Source organism: Bufo gargarizans, chromosome 6 (assembly GCF_014858855.1).
Source record: "Bufo gargarizans isolate SCDJY-AF-19 chromosome 6, ASM1485885v1, whole genome shotgun sequence".
NCBI classification, from domain to species: Eukaryota; Metazoa; Chordata; class Amphibia; order Anura; family Bufonidae; genus Bufo; species Bufo gargarizans.
The window spans coordinates 379928710-379952502 of record NC_058085.1 but is presented as its reverse complement, the minus strand read 5'-3'; the positions used below and the strand labels follow the sequence as shown (position 1 = coordinate 379952502).

The following is a 23793-nucleotide window of genomic DNA, read 5'->3' as shown; positions in this document are numbered from 1 at the left end:
TAGAGGCTCTGCGCTCTCTGCAACTGCCTCGCCCTCTGCACTTTGATTGACAGGACCAGGCGGTGTAAACGTCATGACACCTGGACCTGTCAATCTAGAAGGACAGTTGGCTGCTGGCAGAGGCAACAAGAGTGCACAGAGTTGCTTGGACCTGCCCTCAGTGCACTTATAACTGCTCATTTGCATATGGAATACAAGTACGTTTTCTCCAGAAAGATTCATTTAGCTGAACAAGCCCTGCATTGTACCAGGATTAGCAGTGAATTCCATGGAGACAGGTTCCCTTTAAAGGATTAATGAAGGCCTCGGTGGAGTCATAGAACAACAGCCTGGTGTATGGACCAATGCCAACGGTGGCAACATGCATAATCCTAATGCTCAATAGCTGGGATAGCCGAAGCATTGCACTTAGTGCTGACATCGTGCCGCACCTGTCTGTATGTATACAGTATGCTATGGCTCAACGCCGTCACTTAGGACAACCAAAAATAATCGTTGGCCTCCCCCACCACCGCAGCAGAAGTAATGTTACCCCCTGGTCTGTGGGTAAGATCACCTTGTGTGGCTCTGGTCTTAACTTGTGCTATTGACTTATGAAATTTCCCCCCTTACTTTTTAAACTCTATGCCCACCTATGAGCGAAACATTACAGTTTACATATAGATATGTTGATAATTACTTCAGTTACTTTTAAATACTTTACATTACTTATCCTGTACTGATCCTGAGTTACATCCTATATAATACTCCAGAGCTGCACTCACTATTCTGCTGGTGCAGTCACTGTGTACATACATTACTTATCCTGTACTGATCCTGAGTTACATCCTGTATTATACTCCAGAGCTGCACTCACTATTCTGCTGGTGCAGTCACTGTGTACATACATTACTTATCCTGTACTGATCCTGAGTTACATCCTGTATTATACTCCAGAGCTGCACTCACTATTCTGCTGGTGCAGTCACTGTGTATATACATTACTTATCCTGTACTGATCCTGAGTTACATCCTGTATTATACTCCAGAGCTGCAGTCACTATTCTGCTGGTGCAGTCACTGTGCACATACATTACTTATCCTGTACTGATCCTGAGTTACATCCTGTATTATACTCCAGAGCTGCACTCACTATTCTGCTGGTGCAGTCACTGTGTACATACATTACTTATCCTGTACTGATCCTGAGTTACATCCTGTATTATACTCCAGAGCTGCACTCACTATTCTGCTGGTGCAGTCACTGTGTACATACACTACTTATCCTGTACTGATCCTGAGTTACATCCTGTATTATACTCCCGAGCTGCACTCACTATTCTGCTGGTGCAGTCACTGTGTACATACATTACTTATCCTGTACTGATCCCGAGTTACATCCTGTATTATACTCCAGAGCTGCACTCACTATTCTGCTGGTGCAGTCACTGTGTACATACATTACATTACTTATCCTGTACTGATCCTGAGTTACATCCTATATAATACTCCAGAGCTGCACTCACTATTCTGCTGGTGCAGTCACTGTGTACATACATTACATTACTTATCCTGTACTGATCCTGAGTTACATCCTGTATTATACTCCAGAGCTGCACTCACTATTCTGCTGGTGCAGTCACTGTGTACATACATTACTTATCCTGTACTGATCCTGAGTTACATCCTATATAATACTCCAGAGCTGCACTCACTATTCTGCTAGTGCAGTCACTGTGTACATACATTACTTATCCTGTACTGATCCTGAGTTACATCCTGTATTATACTCCAGAGCTGCACTCACTATTCTGCTGGTGCAGTCACTGTGTACATACATTACTTATCCTGTACTGATCCTGAGTTGCATCCTGTATTATACTCCAGAGCTGCACTCACTATTCTGCTGGTGCAGTCACTGTGTACATACATTACTTATCCTGTATTGATCCTGAGTTACATCCTGTATTATACTCCAGAGCTGCACTCACTATTCTGCTGGTGCAGTCACTGTGTACATACATTACTTATCCTGTACTGATCCTGGGTTACATCCTGTGTTATACTCCAGAGCTGCACTCACTATTCTGCTGGTGGAGTCACTGTGTACATACATTACTTATCCTGTACTGATCCTGAGTTCCATCCTGTATTATACTCCAGAGCTGCACTCACTATTCTGCTGGTGCAGTCACTGTGTACATACATTACTTATCCTGTACTGATCCTGGGTTACATCCTGTGTTATACTCCAGAGCTGCACTCACTATTCCTCTGGAGCAGTCACTGTGTACATACATTACTTATCCTGTACTGATCCTGAGTTGCATCCTGTATTATACTCCAGAGCTGCACTCACTATTCTGCTGGTGCAGTCACTGTGTACATACATTACTTATCCTGTACTGATCCTGAGTTACATCCTGTGTTATACTTGACAACTCTTCCAGTACATCCGGAAGGATTCCATTAGAAGGGGAAACCTTCTGTTCTCCTGGAAGAGTTCATACAGACGGGATGGAGCAATGTTGCCAAGAGGCGTGCACTGCCAATGCCTCGAAAAAACATTTGGAGGCACTTACTGTAATACACATCTCATTCTCGGAAGCCAATTTATAAAATTCAGCAATTAGGAATACACTCCAGGTCTGGAATCACAGTAGTGCCGGTTATTACTGGAAACATGCTTGTTGAAAGACGTGTGGGACATCACATTACTGTACCTTACCATATAGGCAGGGCAAGTAGCTGCGGTGGGCAGGGGCAGGGGCTCACCACTGGGTAGCCTCCCCTCTGTGTCCAGAACTGTCACCTTCTGCTGCCATTAGGGGCAGACCACTGAAAATACATTCACACAGCTCCTATTCACTTCAGTACTCGCTGTCTATAAAGCTATGCACTCAGCTCCCCCTAGTGGTGGCTAAATGCTGTGGCATTACATCATTCATCAGAGAACCAGATCTTCCTGATACTAATATATCATGAAATGAATCAGAGCGAAAAATAGAGCAATGCACATAAACATGAATAAAAGGCTTGAACATTTGGCGGATGGGGCCCATTCTGAGCTCTATGACTGCACCTTTCCTGAACACTTGCAAACATGCAAATCAGCAGCCAAAACTCTGGGCAAATATTGAAGCAGCAGGGAATACTGGAAGCTTTCAGCTCTGAAGCCAGCAGAAGTATGAAGTTAGAGTCATGTTTCCATTGACTCTGTAGATCACTTCTCTATGTAAACTGTTGTTCAGATGGACATATAATTAAAGAGATAGTCCAAGTTTAGAGAAACATAAATCCTTTCTTCCAAGAAACAGCGCCACACCTCTTCACAGGTGGCGTGTGGTACTGCAACTCAATCTTATTAGTTTCCATGGAGCTACATTGAAATACGAGACACTACCCATGCACAGGAAGGTGTGGTGCTCTTTTTTTTTAAGAAAGCAGCCCTGTTTTTTTAGCCTGTATAACCCATTTAATCCTAACCCCACTCAGCCACGGGACCTTCTCCAAGTCTGAAGCCACAGCTCAGAGGCATAATTAAAGGGAGTTTGTCTATATTGTCACCCATTAAAGACATCCTTGCATCCTGTAGGTGACATCACACTCTTACCTTTTGGTTCATTTTCACAGCCCCAGAAAAAACATCTTTTGAGCCAAATGCAAGTTCATTGAAAAGAGTCCCAGGGCTAACGGTGCCCAGACCCACCTATCTTCACGGAGCCCTGCCCCCCCCCCCCCCTTTGATGTCTTCTCACCACTTCCTTAGGCTTTCTACATCAGTAAGCCCCTTGTTGAAATCCTACGCAGGTCCAACGGTGGACTCGTTTGGCGCCTGCGCAGTCCGGGCTTGATGCACATGTGCAGTGAACTCAAGGCCAACATTGCGCCTGCGCAGGAATTCATCTCGGGGCTTCCTGATCTAGTTGCAGGAGGTGGAGAGAAGACATTGAGGGCCTGGGCACCTTTAGCCCTGAGGATCCCCCCCCTGGACTTATTTCACCTAATTTGCATAAGGCTTAAAAGGTATCTGTTAAAAAGATGTGAAAATGCAGTCACCGACTCCCTCTAAGCATCTCATAAACTGCTTCCCCTTTGTTTAGTCACCGACCGTGATAAATCCTGGCAGTGCTGCTCGGCGCGGTCATTACTTCTCCCAGGCAGAGTGTTTATCTCAACCTCAGACTTTCCTGCACCTCTTTTTGTTTCTTCAGTTTGCCATTTTGCTTTTAGATATTTCCAGATCAATTTGGAGTGGAAAATACTGAAAACATCAGGCCGAGTGCTTCCATGGAGTTTCTGTCCGTGGCTCCGCACCACAAAAAAGTAGTGCAATTTGAATGGGTCTGGATGCATCTACGGAAATCCGCATGGAGGTTGCCCCTGCATTTGCTGTCCCCAATACACTGGAACGGCCGGTCAACAGCCGTGTGCATGAGCCCTTAGAAGAAGGACTATACATTAACATAGTAATTATTTTAAATGAGTCTGTCCTGATTTCCAAATTATGAGATGGGTGGGGCTTATTGGGAAATGGGTGTGGTTACAGGTAAATGCATAGGCGGATCGGTCCTCTTTTATTATACTCCTCCCTCTGCAGGCTTCTTCACTTCACGTTTGTTGGAGCAGGAACAGGCTTAGGAGGTGCAGAGGTAGCAGTCACACCCCATTTTATTGATGTGACCCCTATTATCTGAGACTCGGTGGAGGTTCTATAGGGTGAACCCGCACCAGCAAGCATTGATGCTCCGTCCAGGATATACAGTGCATTAAAAAGTAATCGTCTCGAGACTCGAATGCACACATATAGGCGTTATGTTACTGGACCCCATGGACCTGACTCCTATGACACCAGAACTTGGACCCTCAGTAATTAGCTGAAAGAAACACCTGCTTCATTGCACAACCTGACAGAGGGCCAATGTTCTCCTGAGTAACTAAATGGCAGCCAGCTGTAGTACCAGAAACAGCCACACAGATGGCGCTGTGTTGGTTACCCAGCAAGCTCCTGGCCCCTTCGATCAGTTGTGATGAGCAAAGTTCGGACAAATTCAATTTGATTGCTTCTCCGAAAAAAGAAATTTGATTCGTAAAGAATTACTATTGTCACGGTGTGGTGTGGTGTGGGGGGGACTCCACACCGAACCCTGATGGGAAGCGGGAACAGAAACTAGGCCTAAACACTGGGGAAAGGGAGATGGTCAACTCCTAGAGCAACCCTAATGCTAGTCCTGACTAACTATAAGTATGAACAGGCCTCGATAGTAGGGAAGTTCATACACCAGAACCTAGGGCCCTAACTCACCCTATATAACCCTTGTAATAGTGTCAGGACTAGAGACAACCCTTTTCTACACCAGAAGAATGAACCAGAATCTTGTTCAGGCCTAGAAACAAAGAAAAGAGGAAGACATAACTTACTGTCATGTTCTAGCATGGGTCCACCTGACCCCCAGAACATCTATCAACAAGTTTTCACTGATGTTCAACTAGGTGTCCACCTAACCCCTAGAACATCACACAAGACATGGTAACAACGGGAGGACATTGATGTCTCACTAGGTGGCCCTCAATAACTGGGCAGATGGAATACCCAGGACAGGAGCATAGCTCCAGCACCACAGAGGCTGGAGGACAACTAAACTCCAGCCTACCCACCACAGGCAATATAAGCACCTAGTGATCACACCCAGTCAGGTAGTTAACCCCACAAGAACCAGACAGGGAAGGGAAACAAACTTTAAAGGAGAAATGTACACACATGCTGCATAAACTACACGATGCCTCAGGTAACCAGCATGCACGGCAAATGTGTCACGGAAACCAACACAGAGACTGAGCCACAGCCGTGACAACTATGTAATGAAGCGCATTCTTTTGTAGCAATCGCGCCCCCCCCCCCCCCCTTCCCGTCATTGAACCCTCAGATGCCACGTTCTATGCTGATTGTGGCATCTGATGCTATCATTTCAGCCTTTTAGGGGTTAATCAGGTTAAAAAAAAACATACTCGTCTTATCCATTTGCTCGCGGAGAGGCCGTTGCAGCCATCTTCATTGAAGACATTGCACCAAATCTTGCGCATGACCTCATCGTGCTGGCTGGGTGTTGACCTCATCACTGATGACATTACCATGCCCGACCAGTGCGCTGGCGTGGTGACATCACTGCGCGCAAAATTTTGCGTTGTATCTTCAATCAAGGTGGCCGCGAGCAAATGGATGTGGTGAGTTGTTTTATTTTACCTCCATTTCAGGAAAAATACATTCGTTAAAAAATACATTCGTTACCACGAAGCGCGAGGAAATTCGGCTCATGGTGAATCAAATTTTTCCGGAAATTCGAGTCGAAGTCAATGTATTTGGCTTCAATTCGCTGAACACTAGTAATGTCACATCGACAACACATGACTGTTGCAGCCAATCATTGGTGTCCTCAGGTGCACAGCTGAGGCCAGTGATTGGCTGCACCAGTCACATGATGTTACTGCTGCAGCCTGGTGAATATAGCCTAGCTAAGAGAAGGGGATCACGAGGGTTGTCCGGTTTTCTCCTAAAACTCAACAACCCTTTAAATGGGACCAAGTTGCAGTACCAAGATCAACCATACAAAGATGGATGGAGCTCGATCGCCGACCACTATAGATGAGCAAATTATTTTAAAGTTAGATTTGGCTGATTTGCCAAATTTTTACCCAAAAATTAGCTTCGTGAGGAATTACTTCGTCTTGAAGCACATTTTTTGTAAGTAGCGGGTGCGATGACAGGGCGCTGCGATAGCGCTGCCCCCCATCATTGTACCCCTCAGATGCCGCTTTCATACATGATCGCGGCATTTGAGTGTAAAAACGGTGTAAAATTAACATAACTTTTTTAAAAAAATCTAACTTACCTCCTCCATTTGCTCGCGACGATCTGGCTTGAAGATCTGGCTTGAAATCTCGCGCGGTGCGTGATGACATCATACGCCACCACGCACAGGATTTCGGCTGAGATCTTCAATCAAGATGGAGGCTGGCGGCCCGGCGCGAGCGAATGGAGGCGGTAAGTTATAATTTTTTTCTTTTTTACACTGTTTCAGGTTAAATCAATTCGCGAACACGAAGCACGAGGAAATTCGGATTCGATTCACTCATCTCTAGTCCACGATCACCCATAGATGACTTATCCTAAGGGTAGGCCGTCAGCCCAGGGAACCCATTAAATCTAGGCAACACCCTCCGTGGTCTCTGGGGACACCGCCCGGGATACGTGGGGACATCCGCGCTTACTTGACATCCCTTAACCCCACGGGCTTTAGTATACAAATATGAAGAAATGAGGAAGCGCACATGTCGGCAGCGCTAGTAGTAACACTGATGGCCGGAGCGTCAGTCACAAATATGCAAGTGAAAAATTCCCACATCTCGAAGGTCGGTGTCACGTGCAGCGTGGGAGTGAAATAGTTCCTCAGTAACGCAACTTCCTTCTTCAGAACTGCACAACTGGGATTTCAGAAGGTCAGGTTGAGCCGCGGATGCTGGGAGTTGTAGTTGGACAATATTGTGCTGCAGGCAGCAAAGTAAATAGCGATGCCCACTGTCCGGGGTTCACAGCAAATAGATCGCTGTCTAAGCAATGGCCGGTGACATTTGCCTGTGTACCTCGTTACCAACACGCTCTCTGTTTGCTGTCATGGAATGGAAACATTGCATTGAGCGTGTGCAGCACAGGTCTACGAGAGTCTGATGGAAGCATCACATTAGATTACACCAGCCCTTCCCCCCCAACCTGTGACTCCTAAGCTGTCAGGGCAAGCCGGGGGCTGTAGCTTTGTAATATCTTGATGGTAATGACAGCACCAAATAAACCGTACTATAGTGCCAAAATAATACCTCCATACAGAGCCAATGTGAAGGCGACATAAAGAGCTGGGAGTTTGCCCCTCGTGTGACTAGTGGTGAAAGTCAAAGGGTGTTCGTCCTTTTTGTTTCCACAGGATAGGTAATAAGTATCGGGGTCCGACCACCGAATCACGAGAACGTGGGTCAGTGAGTCCTTCAAATGGATGGAGTCCCCCAAGTTACATAATTAATACGGTTAAAAAAAAGACTTAAAGGAGTATTCCAGTATTCTTTTAGATAGGGAATAACTTAATCTAACTCAGGCATGCCCAACCTGCGGCCCTCCAGCTGTTGGAAAACTACAACTCCCATAATTCCCGGACAGCCTACAGCTATCAGCCTACAGAAGAGCATGGTGGGAGTTGTAGTTTTACAACATCTGGAGGTCCGCAGGTTGAGCATCCCTGATCTAACTGGAATATCCCCTTTAAATCCATCAAGTTCAAACAAAGTATGGGTGAGAATGTGAATTTTAGAAAAAGGTTAGTGAGACCCAGATTTCTGTACTTATAGGAATTCATCTAAACCCTTTTTAAACCCGTCCCCTGTTCCTGCTGTGACCACGTCCTGAGGAGTCTATTCCACAGATTCACAGTTCTTACAGTAAAGAAGCTTTGACGCTTCCGGAGACTGAACTCTTTCCTCTTTCCCCCTCGTCTTTTAAGGGCATTTTACATGGAACATGTATTTCACAGTATTTTTTGAATGGCCCATTTATATAATTGTACAGGTTAATCATGTCCCCCCTTAGACGTCTCTTCTCAAGACTAAATACATGTAATTCTTTTAATCTTTCCTCTTCACCAAGACCCTCCATGCCCCTTATCAGTTTAGTCGCTCTCCTCTGTACTCTCTCCAGCTCCAGGGCATCCTTTCTATGTACTGGTGCCCAGAACTGAACTGCATATTCCAGATGGGGCCGCACCAACGCTTTGTAAAGTGGTAATATCACATACCTGCCCCGCTTAATACATGACAATATCCTGTAAAATGACAACATGTATGTACGGCTAAGCCGAGCATGCATGTGTATCGGGGGGAGTTGCTTTATTTCTATGCAAAGCCGAGTTTTCCAGGACTTTTGTAATGGCTATGTTCTATGCACCGGAATGAGACTGAGTTGCAGAAAGCTTCAGTACCAAGCACGGCCACTGCGAAGTTCATGGCGCTGTTCCTAGGAGTCAGACCATTCTGATATAAGACAGACCATCAAAATCAAAGTCCTGGAAGGCCTTTTAACCCTATAATGACTGTGGCTTATTGCATTTCTTTCTACAGTTACCGCTTTCTACCCTTTTTCTAGACCTGGATTTAGATTGTTTCTGGCATCAGTGATGATGATCTGTTTGTGTGGTTACAGGTAGCGCCGGCCTTGCTCCAAAACTCACACAGTCTGCAATTACAGCTCCACGTGACCCACCGAACGCAGCAGAACTCTTTCTTTCATAATGGGGTTCCTGCAGGATCCTGACAGAGCCATCCAGCCCCTCCGAAAAAGTGAAGTAAATGGGCAGATGTGTTGGGACCGCCGTGCAAAAGCAATCGAATGTAAAGATTCAAAAGCGGGGGCGTAGACAGATCCCATAGGGCTCCATAGCAATACTCAGTATGAGCCCCCTGCCCCAGTACGTGTGTCAGTCAATCTAAGGGAACGCAAAATGCGACGCCTCAGATTGCAGGTGAATTTATTTTATCTTTATTAAATGGAATAAATTTTAACTTAAAAAATGAATTAAAAAAAAGTCACCCATGGCATCACCCGCCTTATCCTGACTTATTCTGATCAAAATATTTCAGACATCTGGCGTAAAAACATTGATAAGCCTCCTGCTTCCTTTTTGTTATAAATCTGGCTGCCTGCAGCCACCACTAGGGGGAGCTCAGTGCATAGGAATGTATGCAGTTACCATTGACTGAAGTGGAAGCTGCAATAATCTGATTGCGCTGAGCTCCACCTAGTGGCTGCTCCATGAAAATGCAGTTTTTTCACATTTCGCGCCTGCCTCCTTTCTCCCCTGCCCGGACCCCGTAATAGTTGCATGGCCTGCCTCCATTGAAGGTTCACCACTAAGCGGAAACTAAGATTTATGCAAATAGAACATATTTATCCTCATTCTCATTGTTGTTGTTTTTTGCCTAGTACATGTGTGGCTGCCTCCATCTTGGCGTGCACTGCTTCCATCAGGCTGTATGGAATAAAGCTGGTTTCCTATCGATCCTGAGTGCATTTTTGTAGGCCTTTGTAATTGTAGGGACCCATCTGAATGAGGTGGCCAGGGGCCTACACGGATCTCATGGGACCCCAAGACAACACTTAGTATGGGCCCCACCAGTGAGATTTCTTAATTTATTAAGTAAAGGCATTTTGTAAGTAATAACTCGCCCTCCACTTCAACTAATTTACCCGATGTTTGCAGGAAAACTGTGGAAATATGGATGATCGTATTCTATTTACACCTGACATCTAGCTGAAAAACACTGACATATTTGTCGCTTCCCCTCAGACAGCTTATTATAAAATCTGTCTGCTTGAAGCCACCACTAGGGGGAGCTACCACCAAGCTCAATGGAAGCTGTAAAATGTCTATGTACTTGGCTTCCCTAGTGGCTGCTGACGAAAAATGCTGTGCTGATTTATGTATAAAGGAGGAGTTCAGCACCAACCTTTTCTCTGACCTATAAGTGATTGATTTGCATTTGTCCTGCATTTATCGCATGCGTGATATGAATATATCTCTAAATAAAAAATAATGATTTGTTCATCTGACTTTGCACAAAGCAAAAAGTTCCAGATACAAGACATGGTTGTTCCCCAGGGGGCATTCTATTCTTGCCTTTCATAAAGTAAGGACCGTATATACTACTGGGACCCGAATAGGGGGTTATAGTAACTATGTCCTGTGAGCAAAGTACATGTATCTGATTCCACTGGACACAGGAGAAGATTTTACTTACTTAAAACATTCTGGTTGATGTAATTCTATATAGTATAACTGGAAAACAGAAGGAAATGTGCACCTCAATCCCCCAAAAAATGCAAGATAAATCGCATTCTAATAAACCATGTGCAATGCACAGTATACAATTCAGTACACAGTCTACAAAACATATACAGTGCAGAACTATATCTGGCAAACAAAATGCAATGCAGATTGCATTCTAATAAACCCTAGTTACCATTTTCTTCAGACTATAAGACGCACCTAGGATTTGGAGGAGGAAAATAAGAACAAAAATATTTTCCATCAAACCTCAGAGCAGACCCCCAAATCAGACCCCCAAATCAGACCCTCATTCTTTATCAGACCCCCAAATGAGAACCCTATTCTTCATCAGACCTCAGATCAGACCCTAAAATCAGACTCCCAAACTCCATCAGCCTCAGTCAGACCCCTCAACCTCCATCACCTTCAGATCAGAACCCCCCCAGCCTTCATCAGCCTCTCATCAGACCCCCCAGCTTCAATTAGTCTCAGATCAGATCTCCCCCAGCCTCCATCAGCCTCATATCAAAGCCCCCCCAGCCTCCATTAGCCTCAGATCAGCCCCGTCAGACTCAGATCAAACCCCAATCAGTCTCAGATCAGACCTCCTAGCCCCAATCAGTCTCAGATCAGACCTCCTAGCCCAAATCAGCCTCAGATCAGCCCCCCCAGCCCCCATCAGACTCCCCATTAGACTCAGATCAGACCCCCAATCAGACACTATCAGCCTCAGATCAGCCCCCCCAGCCCCCATATGCCTCAGATCAGCCCCCATCAGATCCCTCGGTCCCCATCAGACTGCTCCATCACTTCTTCTGGGTCCCACTGTGTTCTGTGACCTGACTGCACACAGCGCCAGGTCATAGTGCGCGCTTACATGCACTACGTCCTGCTGTTGTGCATGGTCAGGACACCAGAGGGGGACCCAAAAGGAGACCAGGGGAGGTCAGTACAGCCAGTGCAGCGCTGTCCTCACTTGCCTATGCCTCCCGCAGGCGGTCGTTAGCATTCAGACTATAAGACACACTGGCACTTTCCCCCCCCCCATTTTTTGGAGGGGAAAAGTGCGTCTTATAGTCTGAAAAATATGGTATTTGTCAAGAACCTCACATCTATATAATGAGCATAGCATTAGCACTAGTAGCTTTTCTATGGTGAGTATGACATTGTTATGTGTCTTGTTTTTTCGTGTTTGCAAAGTGCTGTTGTGTTCGTTTTCGTATTTTCAGCCATGGTGATGTATATCTGTGCACTGGGATATGCTGACTAACTTTGTTTTTTTCTTTGCAGTCTGTGTTTGGAGATCTGGCTGTCTCCATTTTGGTCATGCGCTTCTGATTAACCTGTTTCTCCCACAGGCAGATTTTAGTGGAAACCTGAGCAGGGAGAAGAGCACTGGGCAAGTGTGTAGGACCTTAGAAAGAATGGTATGGCGCTGTAGACAAGGGGCTACTCGCCAGATGTCGTTGTGCCTGCACACAATGGTCCAGCCAGCCTTGAATGTTGGTGGAATCCCTGATTGCTGCGACTGCATGCAGCCCCTCCAGTGGTGGCGTCAAGTAAATATACCTTAGTGAGAAGAAGAAGAAGGCTGTGTGCGGCGCTGCAAGGATGAAGATTCCCAGGATGGGTTTGGAAAAAGCTTTATTTTGGTGCAAACATTAATTTTTAAAATAACAATTTTTCAGTGCTAAAATAAAGTTTTCTCCAAAATTATCCTGAGAATATTCATACTTGCAGCGCCGCCTTCTTCTTCTTTAGGGCTCATGCACACCACCGTTGCTTGTTTAGTGGCAAATTTCAGATCTTCAAAACACAGATACCAGCCGTGTGTCTTCTGCAATTTGTGGAACGCAACGTCAGGACATGTTCTATATTTTTGCGGATGCCACGGAACGGACGAACAGATGCAGACAGCACATGGTGGGCTGTCTGCATTTTTTGTAGCCCCATTGAAGTGAAAAAGTGCGGGTCGGATGCGGACAAAAAATACGGTCGTGCTTGAGCCCTCATGCTGACTTATGTTCACAATATTTCATTGGACCGCCTTTATCTTTGATTACAGCACGCATTCGCTGTGGCCTTGAGTTCCCTCCGCATTGTGCGTGTGGAAATGCTCTTACTTTCACTATTAAACATAGCCCTGAGTTCTACTGTTGTTTTTCTTCAATTTGATTACACCAAATGTTTAAAGGGGGTATCCGAGTTATTTTTTTGTTCTTTCTATGTTCCTAACTGGGCAAATGTAACAGCTTTCCAATTTACTCACTTTACCTGCAGTGCCTGGTTTCTCAGATTTCACTGAGGGTCACATGACCTGTGATGTCAGCTTCTCTCCCTGCTCTGATAAAGTTTGTTTACAAGCCTGTAAACGAGACTTCACTGTGCTGGCCACCCCCCCCCCCCCTTCACTGCCGTCTGCTCTCTCTCCTAGGATTCTTAACCCCTTCAGCTGCACAGACTGGCTAGCTGCAGCACGCAGTGAGGAGACAATTCTGGGCACTGGAACTGACATACTAGAGAGAGCATTGCACAAGAAGGTAGGGGAAAGATCATGTGTGTATTAGCAGTGTCATTGTACAGCTGGGACTTGTAGTTCTACACTTACAAGTTGCTGTTGATTCTACCAGCAGGCAGACATATCACTCAGGGCAGCTCTTGTATCCACTCCTTTAGCAGTTATATTATACAGCTGGGACTTGTAGTCCTACACATACAACATGCTGCAGAGTCTCCCAACAGGCAGACATGTCACTCAGGGCAGCTCTTGTATCCACTCCCTTAGCAGAGCAGGGGGAGGGGCAGAGATTGTTTTTATTGCATGTAAGCAAAGGGCCAGAAAAGAACCAGGGAAATGAGGAAATATATATATTATTTTTGCATAAAACTTGCTTAGCTTGGTTATATATTGCTGGCCATCAGATTTTCAGTGTTATATATATATTTTTTCATAACTCAGACAACCCCTTTACGTGATCGCCGATCACGATCATTCAGGATTTTTTTTCCCGCCACATTTCTTCCTCGATTATGTTGGGTCCCCACTATCCTTCCAGTTTTTAATAATGCGTTGGACAGTTCTTAACCCAATTTTAGTCACTTCTGCAATCTCCTTAGATGTTTTCTCTGCTTGATGCATGCCAATGATTTGACCCTTCTCAAACAGACTGACATCTTTTCCACGACCACGAGATGTGTCTTTCGACATGGTTGTTTAAGAAATGAGAAGCAACTCATTGCACCAGTTGGGGTTAAATAACTTGTTGCCGGTTGAAAGATAATCGCCCGGCAGTAATTATCCAATAGGAGGCTCAGAACTATTTGCTTAGTTCAATCCAGGTGGCGACTTTTTTTTGGGACAGGCAGTGTACAATGCAGAAGATATTCTAATAGACAATATACAATGCAGAGCACATTCTAAGGAACAGGATAAACTCCCCCGAACATCCCTATGAATGATATACATTGCAGAAGATATTCTAAATGCACAGTATACAATGCAGAAGATATTCTAAATGCACAGTATACAATGCAGAAGATATTCTAATGCACAGTATACAATGCAGAAGATATTCTAAATGCACAGTATACAATGCAGAAGATATTCTAAATGCACAGTATACAATGCAGAAGATATTCTAAATGCACAGTATACAATGCAGAAGATATTCTAATGCACAGTATACAATGCAGAAGATATTCTAATGCACAGTATACAATGCAGAAGATATTCTAATGCACAGTATACAATGCAGAGCATTATATAAGTAAAATACCATTAAGAAATCATTCTAAACAATAAGGTGCGAAAAAAAGAAGGTAAAAAAGAAACCTCAATTTATTCCCAAATAAGATGGAGTACCCTCGTGGCGTATAGATCATTGCAGACATAGGCAGTATACCCACCCAGTATATACTGCACTGGGTCCAGTACACTCCATTTGGCAGTACTGTCATTTCCAGTGATTTTTATAAAAATGAATTATGGAGTTGATTACACGGCACAAAGGCCGATATGTAACTCGATGGCGCCGTGTAAGCCTCGGACCTACGCAATTTAGCAGTTTAGGGGAAAGGTTTTTCACCCAGTTATTCCATTCACACTGAGAAGCTCAGGCCTAACCAGAGGCGCTCCACCCACCACTATAGTATTGCTACACTATTACTGGTCTAAACTGTCATAAAACCTTCCTGCGATATTAGTAGAGCAGCTTGGTTGGCACAACCCCTGGTACTTTTTAACATTTGGCAGAAGTCCCATCACTACCTGCTAGTTATACCAGTCCAGGCGCCACAAAGCCACGCTAAGACTGTAAGTGACATTGACACATCATGTTGTACTGAACTCTCCGCTTGGCAGTTGACCTTAAGGGTGCGAAACCTGCTCAGTCACCACCGGCTGAAGCATGTGCCACAGGTATCTGAGGCTTTTAAAGCACCACGAGTCTTAATACTAATTATATGGCGGTATTATCTATACATTGATAGCCCTGGCGCCAGACCACTTTGCTGTTTTTGGTTACTGTTGGTGTTTTTTGGGCACTGTTTGGCGGTATTTACTGTGTGGTTGGTACTGTACATCATTGTTATTTAGGCAAATAAGCACCCTATTGTATGACACACTGGATGGTATGGGTATATGTGCTGTACACTATATGGCGCTAACGGGTGGTACCACACAGGGCGCCATGCAACTTAAACATTGTGCACCACCATCTGAGGGTATATGCTGGAGCTTTGTACGAAGCAACAGATCCAACATCTAAGATCCAATGCCCAATGCAAGATGCCAAGGTGAAGATGCAACCTTAGTTTAAAAAATCTCCTGCCGTTTTGTGTACACAGCTCCTCCCAGCCCTGTGTCTCAATGGTTAAATGCTACAAACATATTGCACTTGTAAAGCGATGGTAGCAATACCAGTAAATCAGTAGCAGAATACATTTCACTTTGACTCTAAGCCAAGTGCCAGGGTGTATCAAGTTTCCTTGCCACATCACAACTACAAGGTACTTCTAGATTAGCAGATGCCGTTCTAATGGTCTCCAGGCGTATATCTACTGAAGATTGGACGGGTAGGACTTGGACTGCTGTCAACATCTGCTCTACAAGTCCACAGCTACTGGATTGAAGGCACCTCTTGGATCAGCATAATAAAACCACCAGGGATTGTGCAGAGATTGTGGTCCTGAAGAGGAGTGACCAAGAGGTCCTTCTGCCCCATGTGCAATGACATGTAATAATTGGGATTTCTATAGCCCCCACAGGTCAGGCTTCTGCAGTGTGCATGCTCTTCTGCACTTGAGATTCTGCAGGGTAAAGACCTTATCTATCAGAGTTCTGCATCGTTATAGCCACATGTCCTTGTCCTGCATCGTATGGTCACCAGCTGTCCAGACTGAGAAATAAGATGTGCATTGCACCCAGAAATTTGGACTTTGCAATAATAGACATCCTACGTGTTCTGCATTGGACCACCACTGATATATAGCAGGACGTGTATTATACATGTATGGTATAGCCACCAGACATCATGGTTCTGCAGTATTATTTATACAGTGAATGGCGGTATTATTTATACATTAGATAACAGTATTATTTATACACTGTTTGATTGCATCATTTACATACTGTATGGTAATATTATTTATCCATTATATTGATGGTAGTTTTATATACTGCATGGTAATATTATACTGTATGATGGTATTATTTATTCACTGCATTGTATTATTTTTACGCTGTATGGAAGTATTATTTATTCATTGTATTGTCATATTATTTATACACTGGATGATGGCACAATTTATATCTTAAATGACGGTATTATTTATACACTGCTTGGGAGTAATATTTATCTGCTGTTTGGTGATGTTATTTATACAATGTATGGTGGTATTATTTGAAGACTGTATAGCAGTATTATTTGTACACTGTATGGTGGTATTATTTATACACTTCATAACAGCACTATTTATATGCCGTGACAGTTTTATTTATTCAGTAGATTAAGGTATTATTTGTACACTGTATGGTGGTATTATTTATATACTGTATGGCAGCACTATTTATATGCTGTATGAAAGTAATATTTATTTAGAGCATGACAGTATTATTTATACACTGTATGTTGGTATTATTTATATACTGTATGACAGCACTATTTATATGCTGAGTGGCAGTATTATTTGTACACTTTATGGTGGCTTATAATGCTGTCTGATACTTTCAGTCTGGCTCAGGATGAATAGAAGATAAGTGATACAATGAACATATAATGTGGCATGTATGTAGATGATATCTGTTAGTAAACTGTGAAGTTACATTCAGGGAATACATACATACCGTACATACATACCGTACATACAGGCAGATCCGCTGTCTATAGATATAATAGCGAGTCCTGCCAAATGACAAACTCAAATCTAACAATCTCAGCACTACTACATACACATATATTACCTAGGTAAGTTGTCCTGACATGTTACTTATATCTGGAACCGCACAGAGTGGAGGATAGACAAGGAGCAGATACTGAAACTCTCTGGTTTCCTATTCATATGGGAGTGTGTGTCATATAGTAACCATTGACTCTTTTATGTAGTAGAGAGGACTTTGCTGAATGTTGTGCTGTACAGCAGACTGAATGGCTGGCAGACTCCATACATACAGCCATATAATGGCACATATGGGTTTGCCGTGTACATTGGCCTCTATGCATGTATCATATACAGAGCAGAGGTCATTTTGTCATTTTAGCTGAACTGCAACATAACAACTGCAGATCAACCTACTGTTGTATCTCAACCCAAGAGTTATCAGAGCTGCTCTGGAGAGTAAATAACAAAATGAACTCTGCTGCATCAACGGAACGGAACATATGCAAATATCTGTTAGTTAAAGGGATTCTGTCACCTCCCCTCAGCCAAAAAACGATTTAAAAGCAGCCATGCAGCACAGCTTACCTGGATTAGGCTGTGCTCTTTTATCTTGAAATCCGTCCAGCAGTTACTTCAAAAAACGACTTTGATCAATAAGGAAATGCGTCCTGAAGGTGCCCAGAGGGGCGTTTTTTTCTTCTGAGAGAGCCCAGTACCGCCCCTCTTTCAGTGCCCAGCCCGCCTTCCTAGTACTTCCTAACCGCCGCCCCCAGCCTGCCACAGCCTCCCCTCCCTCTCCTCCCCCTCCCTCACGCCGAACGAAGTCTCGCACAGGCGCAGTACCCACTGAGGGCTGCGCCTGTGCGATCATCAGGAGACTGAGGGCAGGAGCTTCATCTTCGTCACTGGGCATGCGCCGAGCCCAGTGACGTCCGATATTAGCTCTTTCCCTCAGTCAGCCTGGTAGGAAGCGCAGGGGATTGCCGATCGGCTGCTGCACCCTGCGCTTTCTCCACTCTGCCTGCCTTTACTTAATATAATAAGACCTAATTCGCCCCAACAAATACTTATTTCTTTCCTGAAGGGAGGGTGGGGAAAGAAATCGCTGGCCGTCTTCACTGTGGCAGGCAGACTGGAGAAAGCGCAGGGTGCAGCAGCCGATCGGCAATCCTCTGCGCTTCCTACCAGGCTGACTGAGGGAAAGAGCTAATATCGGACGTCACTGGGCTCGGCGCATGCCCAGTGACGAAGATGAAGCTGCCGCCCTCAGTCTCCTGATGATCGCACAGGCGCAGCCCTCAGTGGGTACTGCGCCTGTGCGAGAGTTCGTTCGGCGTGAGGGAGGGGGAGGAGAGGGAGGGGAGGCTGTGGCAGGCTGGGGGCGGTTAGACAGTACAAGGAAGGCGGGCTGGGCACTGAAAGAGGGGCGGTACTGGGCTCACTAAGAAGAAAAAAATGCCCCTCTGGGCACCTTCAGGACGCATTTCCTTATTGATCAAAGTCGTTTTTTGAAGTAACTGCTGGACGGATTTCAAGATAAAAGAGCACAGCCTAATCCAGGTAAGCTGTGCTGCATGGCTGCTTTAAAATCGTTTTTTGGCTGAGGGGAGGTGACAGAATCCCTTTAAGCATGTGATATGGTCTGAGCTCTCAGGCTGGCTGCACATTGTGAACACTGCCAAAAGGGAATAGGGCAGGCAACATTGCTAGATTAGATTCAGCTCTGCTACATCTGCGCATTACTAAATTTGTGTGAGTAAACAAGCAGATCTAACCTCCAACACTGCCCCCCCATATCTAACCTCCAACACTGCCCCCCCCCCCCGATCTAACCTCCAACACTGCCCCCCCATATCTAACCTCCAACACTGCCCCCCCATATCTAACCTCCAACACTGCCCCCCCATATCTAACCTCCAACACTGCCCCCCCATATCTAACCTCCAACACTGCCCCCCCATATCTAACCTCCAACACTGCCCCTCCATATCTAACCTCCAACACTGCCCCTCCATATCTAACCTCCAACACTGCCCCCCCATATCTAACCTCCAACACTGCCCCCCCATATCTAACCTCCAACACTGCCCCCCCATATCTAACCTCCAACACTGCCCCCCGATCTAACCTCCAACACTGCCCCCCCATATCTAACCTCCAACACTGCCCCCCGATCTAACCTCCAACACTGCCCCATCTAACCTCCAACACTGCCCCCCCATATCTAACCTCCAACACTGCCCCCCGATCTAACCTCCAACACTGCCCCCCCATATCTAACCTCCAACACTACCCCCCCATATCTAACCTCCAACACTGCCCCCCCATATCTAACCTTCAACACTGCCCCCCCATATCTAACTTCCAACACTGCCCCCCCATCTAACCTCCAACACTGTCCCCCCCAGATCTAACCTCCAACACCGTCCCCCTTAAATCTAACTTCCAACACCTTCCCCCAGATCTAACCTCCAACATTGCCCCCTAGATCTAATCTCCAGCACCGTCCCCCCAAATCTAACTTCAAACACTTCCCCCAGATCTAACCTCCGACACTGTCCAACCAGATCTAATGTCTAACACCGTCTCCTAGATCTAATCTCCACACCGTCCCCCCAGATCTAACCTCCAACACTGCCCCCCCAGATCTAACCTCCAACACTGTCCCCTAGATCTAATCTCCACACTGTCCCCCCAGATCTAACTTCCAACACTGCCCCCCCAGATCTAACCTCCAACACTGCCCCTCCAGATCTAACCTCCAACACTGCCCCCCGATCTAACTTCCAACACTGCCCCCCCAGATCTAACCTCCAACACTGCCCCCCCCAGATCTAACCTCCAACACTGCCCCCCGATCTAACCTCCAACACTGCCCCCCCAGATCTAACCTCCAACACTGCCCCCCCCAGATCTAACCTGCAACACTGCCCCCCAGATCTAATCTCCAACACCTTCCCCCAGATCTAAACTCCAACACTGTCCAACCAGATCTAATCTCTAACACCGTCCCCCAGATCTAACTTCCAACACCGTCCCCTAGATTAAATCTCCAGCACCGTCCCCCAAATCTAACTTCAAACACCTCCCCCAGATCTAAGCTCCAACACCATCCGTCCAGATCTAACTTCCAACACCGTCCCCTAGACCTAATCTCCAGCACCGTCCAACCAGATCTAATGTCTAACACCGTCCCCTAGATCTAATCTCCACACCATTCCCCCAGATCTAACTTCCAATACCGTCCCCTAGATCTAATCTCCAGCACCGTCCAACCAGATCTAATGTCTAACACCGTCCCCCTAGATCTAACCTCCAACACCGTCCCCTAGATCTAATCTCCACACCATCCCCCCAGATCTAACTTCCAATACCACCCCCTAGATCTAATCTCCACACCATCCCCCCAGATCTAACTTCCAATACCACCCCCTAGATTTTACCTCCAACTCCTTATCCCCATATCTGGCATCCAACACCACCCCAAATATAACCTCAGACATCATCCCCCAGATCTAACCTCCAGTACCACCCACTAGATTTAACCTTTAACACCGTACCCCCAGATCTAAGCTCAGTGACCAATATATTCTAGATGAGCACTGTAGGATCATGGATGGAGCGACTCGAGATAGATATATCTTTCACTAATGACGTACTCCGTAGACCCACGTTATCATGAGGTCCCTAATAATTGCACATGAGAACACATAGTCATTGCTCTTCCAAGTTCTTACCTGCAGGATATTCCCTAAAATAATTCCCAGGAACAGTGGAACAAGCCGGGGGTACGGACGCAGCTCCATGATCCCAGATTTAAAGGGTCACATAGTCAGATGCATTGTACAAGTTGTGATTCTTTCTTGACTCCCCTGAGACTCCGGATCTGCTGCCAAACAAGTGTCTCCAGACGCCTTCCACTTTAAAGAATCCTATAATAGTCTCACTGCTTACTTCTTCTGCAGGGTCTCCAAGAAATCTTGTCTTCCCCGTCTCAATGTCATCATTTACTTTCAATCTCCACCTTTAATTTGGCAAAAGCTTCCTGTTATTCCAGTAAAGTGTGTGACAAACTGGAGTGTGAATCACCAGGGGGCGGGACAGAGGGCTAGAGGAACCAAAGGCACTTCTTAAAGGGAAAGGACATGTCAGCCAATGTCTACCAGGCAGTCATGTAATATGATATAACTCCATGAAACCAGTGAAATGACTTTCTTCTGACATTAATGAGATCTGATTCATGACAGATTATCACAGATTGCAGATTATCCTCTGTAAAAGTCACCGGTAAGAACAGAGAATCCCCAGGAAGGCAGCACAAACTTAATGAGCTACTATCACTTTCTGTTTTCCCTGCATTTTATGGACATTTTGGAGCATGTTGTAAGCACCAACTGTAGATGTTACTTTAAAGTATAAATGCATTATTAAATGTTTGCATTTTTGCTATTAAGTGTTTTTAGTGTTTGCGGGGGTTTCTGGCATTTTTCCCATAGTCTTCTGTATAGCATTTGAAAAATGCCAGAATAAAATGCCATTAAAAACTCTGCTAAAAATTATTGTCTCTATGCTGGAGAAAAACTCACAATTAAAGCCAAAAAGACACATTTACCTGTCTGTTACTAAGAATTTTTGTAGCCCAGGACATACTGAAGAACATACGAAGGTAGTCATATTAAAAGGCAATGTCAGTGTTACAGCGTCGGATCATGGCCACCGCTGCTCCTCTCACCTGTTCTAGCTTCCAGTGGCACAGACCTGCCTCTCGCTCTTCTCTTCTTCCTGGAGGGTCCGGCCAGCAGGGTAGCTCTGTCTCTCCATGCAGGCTGTAGCCTACCTGTCGACTAAGCCTCCACTTCTCAGCCCTGTAGGGCTGCCCCCAGTTCTTAAAGGGTCAGCCCATGCACCCTAGTTCTCACCAGCCAGTGGCTAGTCACCTGTAGGTACCGTTCCCAATGGGGCGCCTGAGCAATAGATTGTCAAGCTTGGTAGTATGCTGCAAAGGTGTGATGTGTTCAATTATCTTCCCGTGTACTGACCTTTCCCAGATACTGACCCTCCGCTGCCTGACCAGACCACCGTATTGACCCTTCACTGTCTATCGGATCGCTCGTACTCTGCCTGTGCTGACCTTGGTTCTGTCCCTGACCATGTTTTTTCCTTGGGTTAGCAGTCATTCGTACAGAGACAACTCCAGGAAGTAGTGGCCTGGTGGTTCCCCTGCAGCAAAGTCCAAATCCCTGCTTAGGAGTTATAGGTTGAAAACCATGGGACTGCCAGTACAACCCCTTAGGAATAGTCCAAAGTCCAACCACTGTCATAACATTCAGATTCCAAATAGCCAGAATAATTTGGGAGTATACACGACTGGAAAATAAAAAAAGAACAAATAGAAGGAGTTAAGATAAAAAGAAAAAGCCTATTGATGAACCTAAAATGACCTCTAGCCTTTACAGGCAAACTTAATGTGACTTTATTTAAACTTTTAATGCACATGTCTAATTGTTCAATGTTTCAGTACTTTTTGCACAACTTGCTGTTCTCTAACAGGGAGCTTAACGGCTAAATTCACAACAGGTGTTTGATCCATGTATCGCCCAATAAATTTCATGGTTCAATTAGAATTGGTATTTAAACAGTCCTCCTCATCATGGTGTTCACATTTTGACATCATGAGACCAAGACGACACCTAACAATTGATCAACAGTACCTCACTATTGTGTGGCTACAAGCAGGATGTTCTCAGACGTAAGTGACCACTGATCTTAGAGTGTCACAGAGTGTCATCAGCAGGTTGTCACAGAGATACAGATAGACTGTAAGAATCACAGAAAGGCAGAGAAGTGGACGTACTTTGGCCACCTCCTACAGGCACATTTAAGGGAGGTGAGAGGCACCCAAGTGTCACGTCAGATCATTCAAAACCATTTACATCAGCGTTTTTCTGTGTGCTGAACAGCCTGCAAAGGTACCTGACCACAGGCGTCATCTTCTTGCATTGGCCAGGGAGCATCTACGATGGATGAGGGACCAGTGGGTCTCAGTGCTGTTACTGAAGAAAGTCGATTCATGCTAAGCAGAAATAATGGCCACCAATGATGTTGGAGACGTCAAGGAAAGCGCTATGCATCAGCCACTGTTGTCACCAGACAAGCCTTTGGTGGTAGTGGTGTTACAGTGTGGGAAGGTGTACCTAGTCAGCACAGAACTGCCCTACATTTTGTGAATGGTACAGTGACAAGCCCATACTACTTGAAGAACATTATTAATCCAGTCATTGTGCCTCTGCATGGGCAACACAGGCCTAATTTCATCTTCATGGAGGACAATGCACCAGCTTATCGAGGTTGCATCATTAAGCAATGGCTCCTGGAGACAGGGGACCTCAAATGGAGTGGTCTTCACTTTATCCAGACCTGAGTCTCATTGAAAACCTATAGGATAGGCTGAGTCGCCACATAGAGGCTCGTAATTCTGTACCCCAGAACCTCAACGACCTGAGGGCTGCCCTTCAAGAAGGGGATGCCATGCCTCAACAGACAATATGTTGACTTGTGAACAGCATAAGGC

General features: G+C 45.3%; 1 protein-coding gene across 1 annotated transcript in view; it reads right to left on the bottom strand.

Annotated features, from left to right (window-relative positions):
- LOC122940847 (tumor necrosis factor receptor superfamily member 14-like) overlaps nucleotides 1-21297 on the bottom strand; it is a 55666-nt gene extending 34369 nt beyond the window's left edge. Inside the window, exon 1 of the mRNA XM_044297670.1 lies at nucleotides 20960-21297. Coding sequence (XP_044153605.1) covers nucleotides 20960-21028 — 69 coding nt within the window. The 5' untranslated portion in view covers nucleotides 21029-21297. The remainder of the gene's footprint in view (nucleotides 1-20959) is intronic.
- Nucleotides 21298-23793: the final 2496 nt, after the last annotated feature.